The 16,575-nt window shown below is 36.9% G+C and overlaps 1 protein-coding gene across 6 annotated transcripts in view; it reads left to right on the forward strand.

Moving 5' to 3' along the window:
* dnc (phosphodiesterase dunce) overlaps positions 1 to 16,575 on the forward strand; it is a 438,509-nt gene that overhangs the window by 356,377 nt on the left and 65,557 nt on the right. For 5 of the 6 annotated variants that reach the window (XM_089737124.1, XM_089737125.1, XM_089737126.1 and 2 more), the window contains 2 exons: positions 8,064 to 8,258; positions 10,573 to 10,608. In XM_089737124.1, coding sequence (XP_089593250.1) covers positions 8,064 to 8,258; positions 10,573 to 10,608 — 231 coding nt within the window. The remainder of the gene's footprint in view (positions 1 to 8,063; positions 8,259 to 10,572; positions 10,609 to 16,575) is intronic. The other variant, XM_089737123.1, reaches the window with a different exon arrangement.

Raw genomic sequence — 16,575 nt, forward strand, 5'->3', positions numbered from 1 at the left:
TATTTTCTATTTTTTGTTGGATTTTCTATAAAACCGTATTTTGTTACTTATTTTAAACTATTATTTATTTTATTTAAAGCACAAATTAATTACTGACGGCAAACCGTAATATGAGAGCCCTACAAAGAAGTACTTAATAATCCGCCTAGCCTGTCGCGAAGATGTCGTGCGTTTCGGCTTGAAATACCCTAACTTCTTACCGGCCAACAGCTATTTTCAACCTAACCCATGCAACAGCCCGCTGAGTTTCTCGCCGGATCTTCTCAGCGGGTCGCGATTCCGATCCGGTAGTAGATTCATTCGCGAAGCAATTGCTCTTGAGTTGTTAGGTCTCCTTCGGAGGCGCTCGGGCAGTTCTTAGCAAATCCCTCTCCTTCACGCTGAGCCGTTGCTCGCCCATCTCTGTCCTGCTGAAACTGGAAAGGCCTTCGGGCCACCAGTAATCTTTCAATCATAAAAAAAAGTTATTTTATACTCACAGTTATTATGAGCTTATGATGGAAACATAGTAGCGCTATTCATATGATGTAACTAGCTTCAGTATTATTAAATCTAAGCGTCGCATTAAAAAAAAACATGGAGATATGTTATTTTAACGGGGACGTAGAGCGTATTATTGGCCTTAATAAATTAACCTCATTTTACTTGAAAACTAAAAAAAGATTCTTGACCAAGCCTTTTAACAGCCCTGAGCCAACAACATTACTTCTGTAATGTGGTTACAGGAAAGATAAAAGTAGGAGAAAAGAAAAAGTTTCTTTAACACAACATAAGAATATCAGTACGGTCTGTTACTAAACACAAAACCAATGTTGCGATTTTACACGTAATAATAATATCGCGCCTATCTTCTGTCTATTATCGATTTGAGTTAAAATACCGATAATTTTAAGTGTACCAGTTCAAAATCTGTTACTCTCAAGCCCTTAGCGCCGAGCTTAATAGAAAACAAGCAATAAAATTGAAAAGGTAAAACTAAGAAAATCGATTTTCTCTTGTTTATATTTACTTAGCGAGTTCAATCCGCTACCGGCACAGAAAATGAATTTTCCGATCCGAGTTTCAACACGGATCTCTATTGCTGTACTGCGCGAACAATCTCTGTATCTCTTAAAAGAATATGAAAGCTTGAATAAACACAATTTTGCCACAAAATCCTTGAATTTAATGTGAACAAGTTAACACTGAACATTACTGGCAGTATGTATTAAGCTAAGTAGTTATTAGCATTTTGGAGTTAAAGTAGCTTCTCATCCGAGACAGTACTCCTGATAGATAATAAATACACTTAATGCGTTTAGTTGAAACGGGCATGTGTCGCCTTAAGTTAACCCATAGACACAGCCCACAGAGTTTCTCGCCGCGGATCTTCTCAGTGGGTCGCGTTTCCGATCCCGTGGTAGATTCTGTGAAGCACTGCTCTTGCTAGGGCCAGTGTTAGCAACACTCTGACTTGAGCCCCGTGAGCTCACCTACACGTCAGGGTGAAGCTGAAATAGCCTCTCAAGGCTATCAGCATAGATAGGAAAAAAAACTTAAGTAGCAATTCTCGCAATGGAAATTGACAACGATTCTGATATTAAATCAATAAGATCTAATCGGAAATGCTGAACCCTTACTTCGATAAAACTCTTTTGCCCACCACCTATGCTTCCTGTTCTTTCTTCTTCTTTTTTTGTTATATTCTCTCTCTTCCTCTTTTTAGTATTGTTAATGACAATTATATTAGCAACTACTCTACACGTGTTTGGTGTCATCGCGCTTTTCCTCTGGATCGCTTCGTCTCGTTATGATCCGAAAAGTAGCTCGACCTTCGGTGAGCAGCCTTTGTCTGCTTCAAGCAGAGGCAGCTCGGTTTTAGGCTGCTCAAATGGATAAAGACCTTAAAATACTGGTTTATTACTGGTGGTAGGACCTCTTGTGAGTCCGCACGGGTATGTACCACCACCCTGCCTATTTCTGTCGTGAAGCAGTAATGCGTTTCGGTTTGAAGGGTGGGGCAACCGTTGTAACTATACTTGAGAACTTAGAACTTATATCTCAAGGTGGGTGGCGCATTTACGTTGTAGATGTCTATGGGCTCCGGTAACCACTGTCAATCCACACCAGGTGGGCTGTAAGCTTGTCCAACCATCTAAGCAAAAAAAAAGGAACTAATTTAACAGCGACCTTGCCTGAAGTGTCAACAACACCGGACACGGTTGTATTGCAATGGTGTGAACGGTACAAAAACACATACATCACAAACAAAAAGTCGATTTAATCAACATTACCTACTGATCATAATAAAAACTGGTTTTAAATGTACACTAGAGATCCCGCAGTAGTCGAAATTCGACTATAATTAATTAGAGTTGTAAGTTTGTACACTATTATGATTGTATTTTATACTTCTATAATTAATCACAAATTTCGCCAAGGCTACTCTATAAAAAAATATTAATAAAGACAAACAATATTTAATCTATTCTCTATTTGACCACAGACGTCAAGAACAAAAGTTTGACAATAAATAGTATGCATGCGTGTGTGCGTCAAATACATGGTATGTAGTGTGTGTAATGTTTTCTTTATTGATTTAATGAATCTTTTATGCATTATTAAAAAAAAAAATTAGCAATGTGCACTTCTTCTCTATATTCTCTATAAGTCTGGAAAATTTCATACTCCTCCGTCCGCGCAATTTTCGTAAAAAGGGATACAAAGTTTTTGCTTCACATATTAATATATAGATATCTTGTATACAACTGCTCGCGGACGACTTCCCGTGACAAATTGTAAAGTTGCGACATTTCGTTTTCGTTTCAAAGTATTCAAAACATCATTAATAATTTAATGACAATATAAAACGTGAGATAAAAGTGTAAAAGCAGTTTTAATTAAATTACCGAGCACGGCATTTTGAAATCGATTGTTCCATTCTACAGAGGCGAGCAACAAAAGTACATTAATTTCTTTACTTTTCGACACGTTTTCCTTCTTCCTTTTCTTCTGCGGACTGTAATTTAATAAATTACCCGTCTCGCACCCATCATACATATTATTGTATTATACACGTGCAGGTACAATCTTACTTGAAAAACAAAGATTTGAAAATATTCTTTAGCATTAAACAGCAGTATGGCTATCCTCTTGCTATTACTGATATCCAAGAGCTAGGGCACACTCCAGTCAAGTGGGTTATATGTTCGACTGCCTTAAAAGCCAATAAACTTCAATACGTAAAAATTTTTCAAAATTCAATTTCTACTGGTGGTAGGACCTCTTGTGAGTCCGCACGGGTAGGTACCACCGCGCCGCCTCTTTCTGCTGTAAAGCAGTAATGCGTGTCGGTTCGAAGGGTGGAGCAGCCGTTATAAATAGTACTTGAGACCTTAGAACTCATATCTCTTTTTCATAGAGAAAGCTCCGAGCAATTTTTCAATTGACATAAATAATATTAACATCAAGTAAATAACTGATGAAATTGTACTTTCAAGTACATTCACGCCTTTACACTCAATCCGATGTTTCTCGTCGGATCTTCCTAGCGTATTCCCAGTCGGTGATAGATACAGCTGCTCTTTAACTGTTAAGCATTTCTCAGATAAGCTCGCACATTTTTCGGCAAACCTCGCCCTCCTCCTAAGGTTACCCGCCCAACTGGAAAGCAAGAGGCCAAGGATTCCTTAATTCTAAAAAAGCAATTAAAATCCGTTGGAGTCAACAGTCTCGTAAGACCCTAGATGTCATTGGGAATGATTATCTTCCAGAACTATCTTACTCTTGTATTATGACACTTTATCCGATCGTTTTATCGTAAAGAACGTTTAATATTTAAATCAAAATATAATATAATAATAAAATCAAATAAAAAATATAAATCATAATATACACACAATTGCTATTTTACTAAATTAACAAGTAAATATTATACCACCAAGCCACACTTAATTTTACTTGTTTTCAGAACAGAGACATCTATTGGTACATTTTTGTACTACAGCCGAACAATAAATTCATGAGTTGTTTGACAGATAGTCCTACAGATGGCATTGAATTGGAAAAACTGTTTTGTTACCGATGACATTTCTCAAGGGAAATGCGTCATTTGAATAAAAATCTTAATATACAGTTAGAAGTTCTTTTTTTTAATTAACAAAGCTATGTGGAGTTTGAAAAGTGAAAACTGAGTAAAACATTATAAGCTGCGATACGCACTTGCTTCAACGTCAAAATAATCAATGCTGAGCTATTTTAGTTTTTTGCTATTCAGTTGTACCTATTTCGATATAGAATTAGACTCTTTTTCGCTTACGAGGGCAGCCGAGCGACACTAACAGTGAGCGGTTACAGTCATTCAAAAATGGTAGCAATGCCTTAAACACTGCTAAACCATTACCTGCCGCTCACCTGCTTTTGAAAATAACGCAGTACGACACAGTTTGCGTGCTCACGAACTTTTGTAAAATAAGCAAGTTTATTTCTTGTTTAAATTATAATTCGCCCAACGAAACGTACCTTTATGTACTTATACTATATTTTGATTTTTCATTCAGATATCATCATCAATACTTAATCAATGACGACTAAAAAACCTGATTCCTCATTTGAATTTTCGTTACCACAAAACATATTTAATGCCTAAATGCATTTTATTACTGGTGGTAGGACCTCTTGTGAGTCCGCGCGGGTAGGTACCACCACCCTGCCTATTTCCGCCGTGAAGCGGTAATGCGTTTTGGTTTGAAGGGTGAGGCAGCTCTTGTAACTATACTTGAGACCTTAGAACTTATATCTCAAGGTGGGTGGCGCATTTACGTTGTGGATGTCTATGGGCTCCAGTAACCACTTAACACCAGGCGGGCTGTGAGCTCGTCCACGTAAGAAATAAAAAAAATGCCATAAAACTTATGCCATAAAATTAATATATTTAAATAATAAATTTAAAACGTAATAATGACCGCGAGGCTTCTTGTTGGTCTTTCGAATCGTTTCTGCACGTGTCGTAGGTGTAACAACTTGTTTTACGTTGGTCGACAAAAACTGTGTAGGACCGGCCTATGTACGAGAACAATGCCTGTTTCGTAGACAAAAACTCAGTCCGGTTATACCGTCGACACCCACTCAACAACTATGTGAAAGATAATATTAATTTTAGACTCATAAATTGTGTTTGAACTTTTAATCTGTTGCCTTTCTGTCGTGTAAACTGTCTGTAAGACAACGAGTTTTGTTTAGTTTATTTTTTTTAGTTTCATAAAAACATTGATGCGCTTCATAATTAATTAACTTTACGGCTTATTGTTTAAATGAAAATCACTCGTGTGTAAAAAAGTATTTTCTTTAAAACGCTACGTTGCCAGTACGACTAAAAATGACATCAAAGACTAACAAAGAAAAATCGACGTCAAGTTAAAAATAACGATCAGCCGCTATTGCCGTATGCTAATTCCGTTTTTATAGGATAATTTAAAAAAAAAAAAACACTCGCTAACGTGTTTAAATAGAAAAAAACAATCGTTTTGATAAGCCATTAATCACAGCACTAGCAGACACGCTAAGTCAAACTATTAGTTTTTGTTCATATGTTCGAAATAACAATAAATGCACACTAGTGTGCATATTATGCATAATTAATTATCCGTACGTTAGGATTGCGTCTTTGATTCCCGTCATTTAAATACATTTAGATATTTAAAGCAACTATTTTGGATCGTGGCCTAATAGATAATTAAAACGGTGTAGTCATACGACTAAGCCGTGATTCGATCCTGGATTTAAACCAAAGTCAATACTACGGCAATTCATCAAAAACAAAACAAAATTATGTAATATTACCAACCTAACATCATTCTCCTGCCCTTCTCCATCCATTTCTTCTAGGTCTACCTCTTGCTCCTTCCACATTCATAGTTAACATTATCTTACCAACCTCATTTTCATTTCGTCTCATCACATGTCCATAGCATCCCAAACGCTACTTCGGTGTTTCCCGAGCGCTATGACATGTCCTTCTTCAAACGAGGCTTGTGGAGAGTATTAAACGGTAGGCAGCGGCTTGGCTCTGCCCCTGGCATTGCTGAAGTCCATGGGCGACGGTAACCACTCACCATCAGGTGGGCCGTATGCTCGTCTGCCTACAAGGGCAATAAAAAAAAAAAAAAAAAAAAAACGCGCACTTCTCAGCTTTTTTGTCACAGTTGCCACTTTCACACTTCCTTTAACGTTTTCTAACGTTAAACTCTAACGTAATATTACCAAGCTAACATTGTCTTTAAAACATAATTTTAAAAAAGCCGACTTCAACAAAATTCGATGAACTTATTATCATCGACGTGGCGACGAAATATTAAGCGTTATTAAGCATAACGCAAAAACTAATCATCAGATCTTAAAATATCTATACTAATATTATAAAGAGGAAAGATTTGTTTGTTTGTTTGTTTCGAATAGGCTCCGAAACTACTGGACCGATTTGAAAAATTCTTTTTCCATTAGAAGCCGACATTGTCCCTGATGAACATAGGCTACTTTTTTTTATTTATTTTTTATTTTTTATTTTTTTGTTTCATGTGTGTTTTAATGTTTCCGAAGCGAAGCGAGGGCGGGTCGCTAGTATAATATAAAATAAGACCACAAGAAAAACACCAACCTTCTAATAACAAATGAATCAACAACTTCGGTGTACCTAGAAAAAAAATCTGATGTAACATACGAAAAATGCAGTCGGATTGAGAACCTCCTAGTTTTTTTGAAATCGGCTCAAAACCATAACGCTCCCTGTAAAAGTTTCTGTTTTCATTTTTATTTTAAGCACTTGCAGATGGTTTATCTTGGCGGGATTAAAAAGTATCTACAGAATATTCTACGTAACAGTTTTATCATTAGATAGCATTGACACTGTCGGCGCTAACATAGTTCATACATATCACGTTGTAATGTGAATAAATACGGTTGTGTGTCTATAAACTATGTTTCGATCATATCTACTTAGCACGAATAAATATTCAGACTTTTAAGTTCTTGATATGACCGTGGTTCTAAGGTATTATTTTATCCTATTTATGAAAATTTGTTGATAGTGACGAGATTTAAAACCTTATTTTTAACTTAACGAATCTAATATTCAAACTTTTGATTTAATAGCTTTAAGGTGATTTTAGTTTAGCTCGATGAGAAAATTGTGATTTTAATTATTGTACGTATTTTATTATTATTTTTATATTTTTATTTTACTGAAACTGCGCAATAAATAACTGTATGTATGGGCTGTTAAGCCAAACTACGACGTGGTCGGAGTTTGATTCCCGACCGGAATCGGTCTCTCAAATGGATAAGTCGATAACCCTTGATTAGATCACCACAAGTTTACAAATAAAGCACTAGTAGCCCTGGATGGAAAGGAGTATCTACACACAAAAAGGAAGATGTTTTTAAATATTGAAAATATCAACGATAACTATAAAATAGACGTATGATAAAATAAATACTCATAGTGAACTTGTTCTTATCTTGTTAGGGTTGCCCGATATTACAAAAGTAAACTCTAGCTTGGGGCCGTTGTTTCTGAACGTTTGCTTTTTAAATGGACTTCCCTGTCCCCAAGGTTTTTTCAATTGGTTTCTAATGTGTAATGTAGCATTTATGTTTTGGAACGAAGTTCCTTATGGGACGATGCGGAGGGGTACCCTAACCGGGAATCGTCCGTAACGTAAGATTTTTATTAGTAATGCACACAGTGTACGACTTAACTTTGTAATAACGTACAAAAAATAACATATATTTTTATCATTCATTGACCACGATCTCACAGCGTTCGTTTACGCAATACACTCTTATGCGAACGAACAACCGTGAATGAAATGTACCACAATAAGTTCGCACGTTACCGAATGACCGTGGGTTGCTGCGAAACCTCCAGTTTTATTTTCTTTATACCTCGAATAGAACTTAAAATTAATATTTTTTTATAATAAGGAACTTCGTTCATATCCGGTGGCCCACGACACCACACATCTTTTTTTTCAAGCCTTTTAACACAAGGTGTGACTTTTATTAATATGACATATGATTTGTTCCAGTTTCGATGTGGAGAATGGGGGTGGAGCGGGAGTTGCCGGAGGCGCAAGATCTCCCCTCGAGGGCGGATCTCCGTCAGCCGCTCTCGTCCTGCAGGCCATGCCGCAGCGCCGCGAGTCTTTCCTATACCGCTCAGACTCTGATTTCGAAATGTCACCGAAATCCATGTCCAGGAACAGTTCGATCGCCAGCGAAAGGTAAGCCTAATTAATACTCGTAGATATTCATCAAATAATTACACATATATGGTCTTCTCGCATTAAAACTATATAGTCTCAAAACTTACTAATTTTACAGGAGAGTGTTTTAAAGGACATGTGATATTATTAATATTAATCATCTTTGCAAACATTTTTTTAATATTTTGACCTCTTAAATTATCTGTCTTTTAAAGTAAGATAAAATTATGTATAAATTTTGTTAATAGTAGTCAAAATATAGGTAAACTAAAAAAAAAAAACTAAAACTAAGCTACGCTCTTTTGACAGTATTTATGAGAAAAATACTGGTGACACCAAATGTTACGCATATTAACTCAATTTCGAATATTTTTGGAAATTGTACACTTTTAATGCGAAAAGACGATATTACAAATATATTTTCGAACGATGCAATTAATAGTTGATAATCGAGCAAGATAATCGTTGTAGACAATCGATTATCGGCCTTAATTGCGAAAACCGCAACAATCGAGTGGTCATTCCGGAATGCAAAAGCTGCCTTTCGATTGACGTATGTAATACTTAATGTTAAATTTGTTCACACTAGACAAGAACAATATTTCCTGATATTCTGGGCTGCTTATACTAACTGGTAAAAATTGTGCGCTATTGTTTGCCTCTAATAAATTAATTCACAAGTTTATTTAATAAATTTTCGCAAATTTATTTGATCAATGTCTTTAGCCATCATCAAAGGACTAAAAAGCACTTGTGATTTGTGAAAACATTTATTATGTGCGTTCGTTCCTTCGAGAACGAATTCAAAAGAGATTTCCCAAACCTTGATTATAGTATAATTAACGTAATTTAAAAATACATGGCGTAACAAAACTATCTAACAATGAACAACAATCCATCATATAGGTATTATGATAAAATACCACGTTATTTTTCAACCGGGTTATTGATACTATACTATTATCAGCGTATCTGAGCCTTTAAGCCCTTAAATTAAATTTTATAATTCCTTTAAAAAGAAAATACGAAATATTATAGTTCTCGCGTTCCAATAAAATCCTGAGGACGATAATTTTGCGTGGCGCTCAATATGATCAATTAAAATTCTCTAAATATATATATACATATATATATTGTATTTCGATGTCCTTTGATAGGATCAAAGAAATATGTTAATAAATTCATAAAGTTACTGATTGGAACTAGTTTTACGATTTTCAGACGGAATCTTTAAAATTAAAAATGGGCCATAAACGCAAATTCCAAATGAAAATCTGTTACACTCCTGTCCGTCAAATATTATATGCAATTTTCAACTTTACTTAAAAAATACTGTGAGTCCATAAGTAATTTCAAATTGTGATTCAAGAGCGCCTTAGCTCTGATATTTCCCCATTAAAATTCTTTCAATTCTTTTTCATTATTTATTACATACATTTAAAAATAATAATGTAACGAGAAAATCATTATCTTTATAATTTTAGGATTAGATTTGTGATTATTTGACAAACAAACAAATACACATAAATAGAACAAACATAGATAAGCTAATGTTTGATTACGTTTTATACATGGGGTACACAATAAAACTGTCTACAGTTTTTTTCTTAAATTTTCCGAACTCCTTATACCAAATTTTGATACATTTTTTATAACTTTCATTCACGATGATACCACTTTTATTAGATGACACTGTTTGATAATGTACAGGCTATCACAACTCCACTTATTATGTAATTGTTGTTTGAACACCTACCTAATCGTTTATTATCACTATGATAATATCATTCTTTGCTACGAAAAGGTCAGAAATATATAAAGATCTTTTGATTTTTACAAAATGAGTGCGATAACTACTCAGCTGTCCTTAAATATGAAACAGCAATACGCATTGTTGCCGTTGGAGTCAGTCCCGAGTTTTAGAACAGATACTTTCATCGAAACAACGCTGCTTCGAACCAAGAACCAAAGTAAGCTATCACTTAAGCCGTTTAAATGTTGTAACAAACTAACAAGTAGCAAAGCTTACTGACCAACAGCCAACATTCGGTGATAGCATGCGTATTGGTGGATGAAACAATCAAGTTACAATGCTGAAGATGTTTGTATTTCGCTCACGCACCGAGTTGGTCTCTCGCTGTTGCCATCACTTCTAAAGAGCCTGTTAATACACACTCACCACACTACTCTCTAGCACAATATAATTCGATGTGTCGCTGAACCAAACCCGCATACAAAGCGCGCCCCAACCCGCTTAGGTGGCGTAACATAATTAATGCCCTCTGAAGTCTCCGTTCTTTCTTTCTTTTCCTTATTTTTTAATTGCTTACAGATTCAAGGAGGCTGAGGCAGCACAACTGGACAGAGCGTACGTATTATCATCTCCGCACGACTAACTAGCACTGCACTGCTTTCTTTGTCTGTCTCAGTTTTCTTGGCTTACCATCCAGTAACGCTTTGTGATCCTCAATACGCTTGTGGGTTCCTTCTTTTTTTGATGTGAAATTTCTGAATTAAACATACATATAATAGATATATTTTAATATTCTGTTTCATAGTAAACGTAGGTTTTTACTGTTTTTATTATTCAACAATTTATATGATTGCACGAGTATTATAGATAGGTTTTAGCGTTTATTAAACCACGAGCCTAATTTATGTAGGGAATTTAAATTTAATAATATTAAAATATATGAAACAATTATACATAAAAATCTACGGAAGACAGGAAACAATTTTAGTTTCCAGTGTTGAAATTTAAAGTGAGTCATTTATATACATGTGTATAGGTATCCAAGCAAAACTATCGAAAATAACACGAATAGTGAATGATACGTTTGACGTTATCAAAATATTAATGAATGATTATGTAGTTGAAGTGGTTCAACTTCATGGGTAATCGGTATGATATCGCATGTCACCAAGTGAAAAAACCGGATCTGATGTTATTTACAAATTACAATCGTTGTAAATACATTTTTTTTTATACGCTTTTACTCTGATTAATATTTCGCAGACAAATTACTTGCTATTGATTATTTTATTCTGATTTACTCTCTCTATATATCTATTACTCTGAATAATATTGCATCGACGTTACTTATACGTATACTTACAAAATTAAATTATAAAATTTTCAAAATCAAACGGATCCTCGGCTACTTGATTTGTTACTTTAGCCTAAAAAATGACACGACCTAAGATCCTCAAGCAAGGAGTTAGGGGAAGCAGCTGCAGAAGCTAAGTACGGAAATTGAGAATTATCCGTCCGGAGCCGTTCGGATTGTCGATAATCCCATTCTCACGGATCGTTTGGAGCCTCTGGGTCTGCGGAGGGACTTCGGTTCCCACTGTATTTTGTACCGTATATTCCATGGGGAGTGCTCTGAGGAATTGCTTGAGATGATAACCATCATCTCGTTTTTACCATCGCACCGCCCGCCATCGGAGGAGAATTCATCCATACTACCTGGAGCCACTACGTTCGTCCACAGTGCGTCTCCAGAGATCTTTTTTGCCACGTACCATCCGGCTTTAGAATGAGCTCCCCTCCACGGTGTTTCCCGAGCGCTATGACATTTCCTTCTTCAAACGAGGCTTGTGGAGAATATTAAACGGTAGGCAGCGGCTTGGCTCTGCCCCTGGCATTGCTGCCGTCCATGAGCGATGGTAACCACTCACCATAAAGTGGGCCGAATGCTTGTCTGCCTATACGGCTATTAAAAAAAATTAGTTTTAATCATATCCACGATACGTGAAAACCGAAAAACATAATGAACATATAATACTATATTCATCTAGTGATTGCTTTTTCGTGGGCGCCTTAAGCACTCATCCGAGAACGACCAGCAGATCCCAACATACTGCTATCGTAAACTGGCATTTGCGGGATGGTAAAGCGTATTATAAGCTCACGTGAGTGGGTACCATTGTCTCGCCTATTTCTATTACCGCGAAAAAGTCAGGCATTCTGTTTTATATGATGGAACCGCCGGCAATGCAGTTGAGCTTTTGATCTCAAGTCTCTAAGTGGGTGTCGACATTCACTTCATTATTATTACTATTATTATTACATTATCTTACATCATTATTACATTATTAATGGGTTCTGGTAACATTTTAACTCCGTGTTCTCCGTGAACACGTGTAGCTGTCTATTCATTATTAAAATGAAACATTGTTAGCGCTTTGATGAAGTGGTTAGCGAATCTGACTATCACCAGAAGGTCTGGCGTTGATTTCCGGACAGAGTCAGTATATTACGATGCAAGTGTGGAATCCCGCCCGCAAAATGCTAACATCCCATCAGTTTTTTTTTAATTGCTTAGATTGTTGGACGAGCTCACAGCCCACCAGTGGTCACTGAAGCCCATAGACATCTACAGCGTAAATATGCCACCCACCTTGAGATATAAGTTCTAAGGTCTCAGTATAGTTACACTGGCTGCCCCACCCTTCAAACCGAAACGCATACTGCTTCACGGCAGAAATAGTCAGGGTGGTGGTACCTACCCGTGCCGACTCACAAGAGGTCCTACCACCACTAATTATGCAAATTAGAATCCAAGACTTGGGATCAAACTATACGGGCTCGTCTATCACAGCAGTTTAATCTCCATCTTAAGAGTGCTATTCATGCACCTTTGTTTCTGGAGGATGATATCGATTTCCCTTGTGGCTAAGGCCTTATAACAGAGATCTTCATAGCATTTTTGCGTTTCATCAGAAAACTCATAAGACAATGTCGATTAACCTAACGATTGAATCATCGACAACGATGCTTCGACGAACTTAACGAGTGCTAATTAATTACAAACGACATTAATTAATACCCAATTAAGAAAGCCACTTGAGATAACTGAACACTAGAACCTATCATAATTATATCGAAATTAGTACGTTAAATATCAAATTTATTAACTTACAACTTAAATATTTGGCTTCATAGTATTTTAAGAGTAAAAAATATAGCAAATTTATAATTCTATTAAGATGTATTTTATAAAAATAAAATAAGAGATTCGCAGAGCAACGCTCTTTGGCATAAAGAAACTGCAGTGTTCAACTGTTTTCTTTGCATTCGACAAAGACAAAGGTGCTTAATTCACTAAGTAGGTACCCATCATTGTACAGATCCAAATACACTACTGTTTAACTATTAAAAAAAATTCTTCTAACTTAACTCCCAATCCACTATAATTGGAACGGCTAAATTATTACAAATAAAATTTCTTAGAAAAATTTACAATGTATGTTCAGTTCTACACAAAGCTTTGTCCGCTCATGGACTCGGGAATATTAGGAAAAATAATAAAAGGAACAATGACGAAATATATATGCATGTATTCAATATAATGTATTCAAGATCATTTATTCTATTATCGAGCGATTGAGAATACAATCTAGATGAATATACTCTATCATTTTAGGAGGCATTCAGAACAAGTCACCTTATATGCCAAAACGACGTCGTATTGACATACAGAAGGCTGTACCGCTCTCCGTCTCGCGATCAGCGCGATCGATATATTGCGCGGTTCGAATTGTTCCATTTTGTTTTTCTTGTTTTACTATCAGAAAGTTACAGAATCAATAGGATGTGTTATTCATGACGGTTATGCTGCCCCTCGATTTCCACGTCGAACATTGATTACCGGCGCCCACCGTCGCCAGTTTCCATTAGCGCCAAATTTATCCTCGGGTACTGTCGCGTTCTCTCGGCGAGGGCCGGGCGCGCGGATAGAGTGGGACGCCGCCCGCCGCTGCGCCCCGCTGCCTCGACCGGTTCCATTGATAGTCCGCGCGGGCTGCCGACAAGACGTCACTTTCCACGTCGTCCGCCGAGCAATGCAACAGTTCCTCTGCTGCTCAGTCCTCGTTCCGACGACAACCAATACACTCATTGTGACATAAACACGATTAATTCACCTAATCCCTTTATGCTCCGCGAAGTGACGTTCAATAAAACGTGCTAGTAATACTCATGAAACCCAGATGTGCTAATGGTTACGGAGGGTGTAAAGCTCGCGACTAGACCGTCGGAGAAGTCTCGAGGTCGTCCGCTGATCTTCCTCGTGGCTCATCTCCGCGCCCGGAGAAAATGATTAGTAAATAAATTATTGTCAAAGATCTGAACCGAACTGTGTCCCCTGTTTTGTTATTGTTACATAAAACACAGGGACCTTCTCGACGTCCTTGACCATATGAATCAATGAAGATATTCTTCATGAAAAACATCAGTGATATTTTAACAATTGTACTGTCGATAAGAACGCGTAAGTGAGATAAACTTATCTGAGCAAATGTATGTCGACGTGATAGAAACACATATAAAAGTAACCAGAAACAATTATATTTTGTTTATATTGACATTGCAGTCGGTGGAAGATGCTCGTGTAATTGCGAGCGAAAGTCTCGCTTGGGGTTCCGGAAACACGTAAATATAGGGTGGAGTAAATATCCAAATTGCCTCCGCGGGACGATCGAAGGGGAACCAGACCGAAACCGGTGACTGTGTCTTCAAGATAAAACGTTAAACATCGTCAGTGACGTATGTAGTGAGTGAGTGGGAACAAACAATCATGCATCGGTCAGGATCGCAGTCAGACAGGCTAGGCGGCGGGGTAGCAGGCTCCTCGTTCATTGCTAAAAGTTCCGCGTCGGAGCACAGCATGGCGACCGGCGTGTCCGTAGCGAGCAGCGGCAGCACCTTACCACGCACACTCAGCACCAGCGTGCTACGCATCAAAAACAGATCCACGTTCTGGGAAAAATTCTGGGATGAACGAACTAGGCGCGATGCGTGAGTACATGTCTCGTTGAAGTAGCAAATGAATAACGAATCAATCGTAAATAAGCAAATCATATTGATGGTTAATCGTATTGTAAATTCATCAAATGGAAAGTAAATAGTTCATGATGCCTCTGGCGAGGTTAATGTCCATGGGCGATGGTGAGCAGTCAATCTATCAGGACCGTGCGCTGTATAGTCTAATAGTAAATCATTATAAATATACGTATATATAAAATGAGGTACATTTACAACTATTATTAATCGGTTTGTTGCCTATATAAGATGGTAGGTACCGTAGCTCTTAAGTCCTTTGTTCGCAGCTCACCCCGAAAGCAATTTAATACGATACTTAAGCGAACTCACTTAACACACAGCATATTAATTTCAAACAAACATTTTTAATTAAATTTAATTTTAAAATACGGGCTTTTAGTGATTTACTTGTGAATACTCTGGAGCATATATTTTTTTTTTTGCTAACAGCGGTAGGTAAGCTCACGGCCAATCTGACATTGGGTGGTCAACGAAGCTCATAAACATCATAAGGTTTACGCCGCCACTCATCTTGGGATACGAGGTTAAATACACAATTTTGAGACAACTGCTTTTGATGAAACCGCTAAGTACACATGATTGCTTCGTATCCAATCGTGACAGGATAAGGGTATCAATCCAAGCATATTGGAATAATACTCGGAGACAACTGCTAGTACTCTGTACCCTTAATCGCCTTTTACTACAAATGCTTGAAGATATTGAGTTGTGCCATTCCTATGCCAACACAACACACAACTTCTTCTCAACCAACACCATACTGCACATCACTTGATTTAGGTCATTTGTAAATCAATTTTATCGTATGCTTTACTCAAATATTTGTAGGCCGTATCGGATTATCGCGCCCACATGCATAGTATGTACTCTGAAATAGCATTGAAATGAGTCATTTTACATTCTTTTTAATTAATCTCATTGATGTATCGCTGATGTAATTAAATGTGATCGTACAATCGTTTATTTGTAATCGAATACTGTAAGTACTACTTAGGGAAGGAGGTTTTATCCAATATAGTCGTAGATAATAACAAGAACATTATTACTTGTAGATTAATCAAGATGTTTTCCTAACATATAATATATATAAAAAAACCACATAAATCCGAATACATTTTCGAGGACCCAGCATATTTTTTTAATTTTTCCCTTGAAAGATATCTTGCGTAATAATTTTTTTCGCTAAAGGTAACGCTAAATGAAAAAGGAAATAACATTAAATAATATATTTCAGTAAATTAACACGAACATCTTTGATGCTCTTCACGTTATTCACGAACACACAAGCTTAATACTGCTATAAAGTATTAAAATTGAATCTTTAAAGATAATAATATCTGGTAACGATAAGACTTGAGTGTAAAAAAATCCCTCAGACACAGCCCACTGAGTTTCTAGCCGGATCTTCTCAGTGGGTCGGTTTCCGATCCGGTGGTAGATTCCGCGAAGCACGGCTCTTGCTAGGGTTCGTGTTAGCAACGTCATCAG

The sequence above is a fragment of the Bombyx mandarina genome, chromosome 22 (assembly GCF_030267445.1).
Source record: "Bombyx mandarina strain Sakado chromosome 22, ASM3026744v2".
Lineage (NCBI taxonomy): Eukaryota > Metazoa > Arthropoda > Insecta > Lepidoptera > Bombycidae > Bombyx > Bombyx mandarina.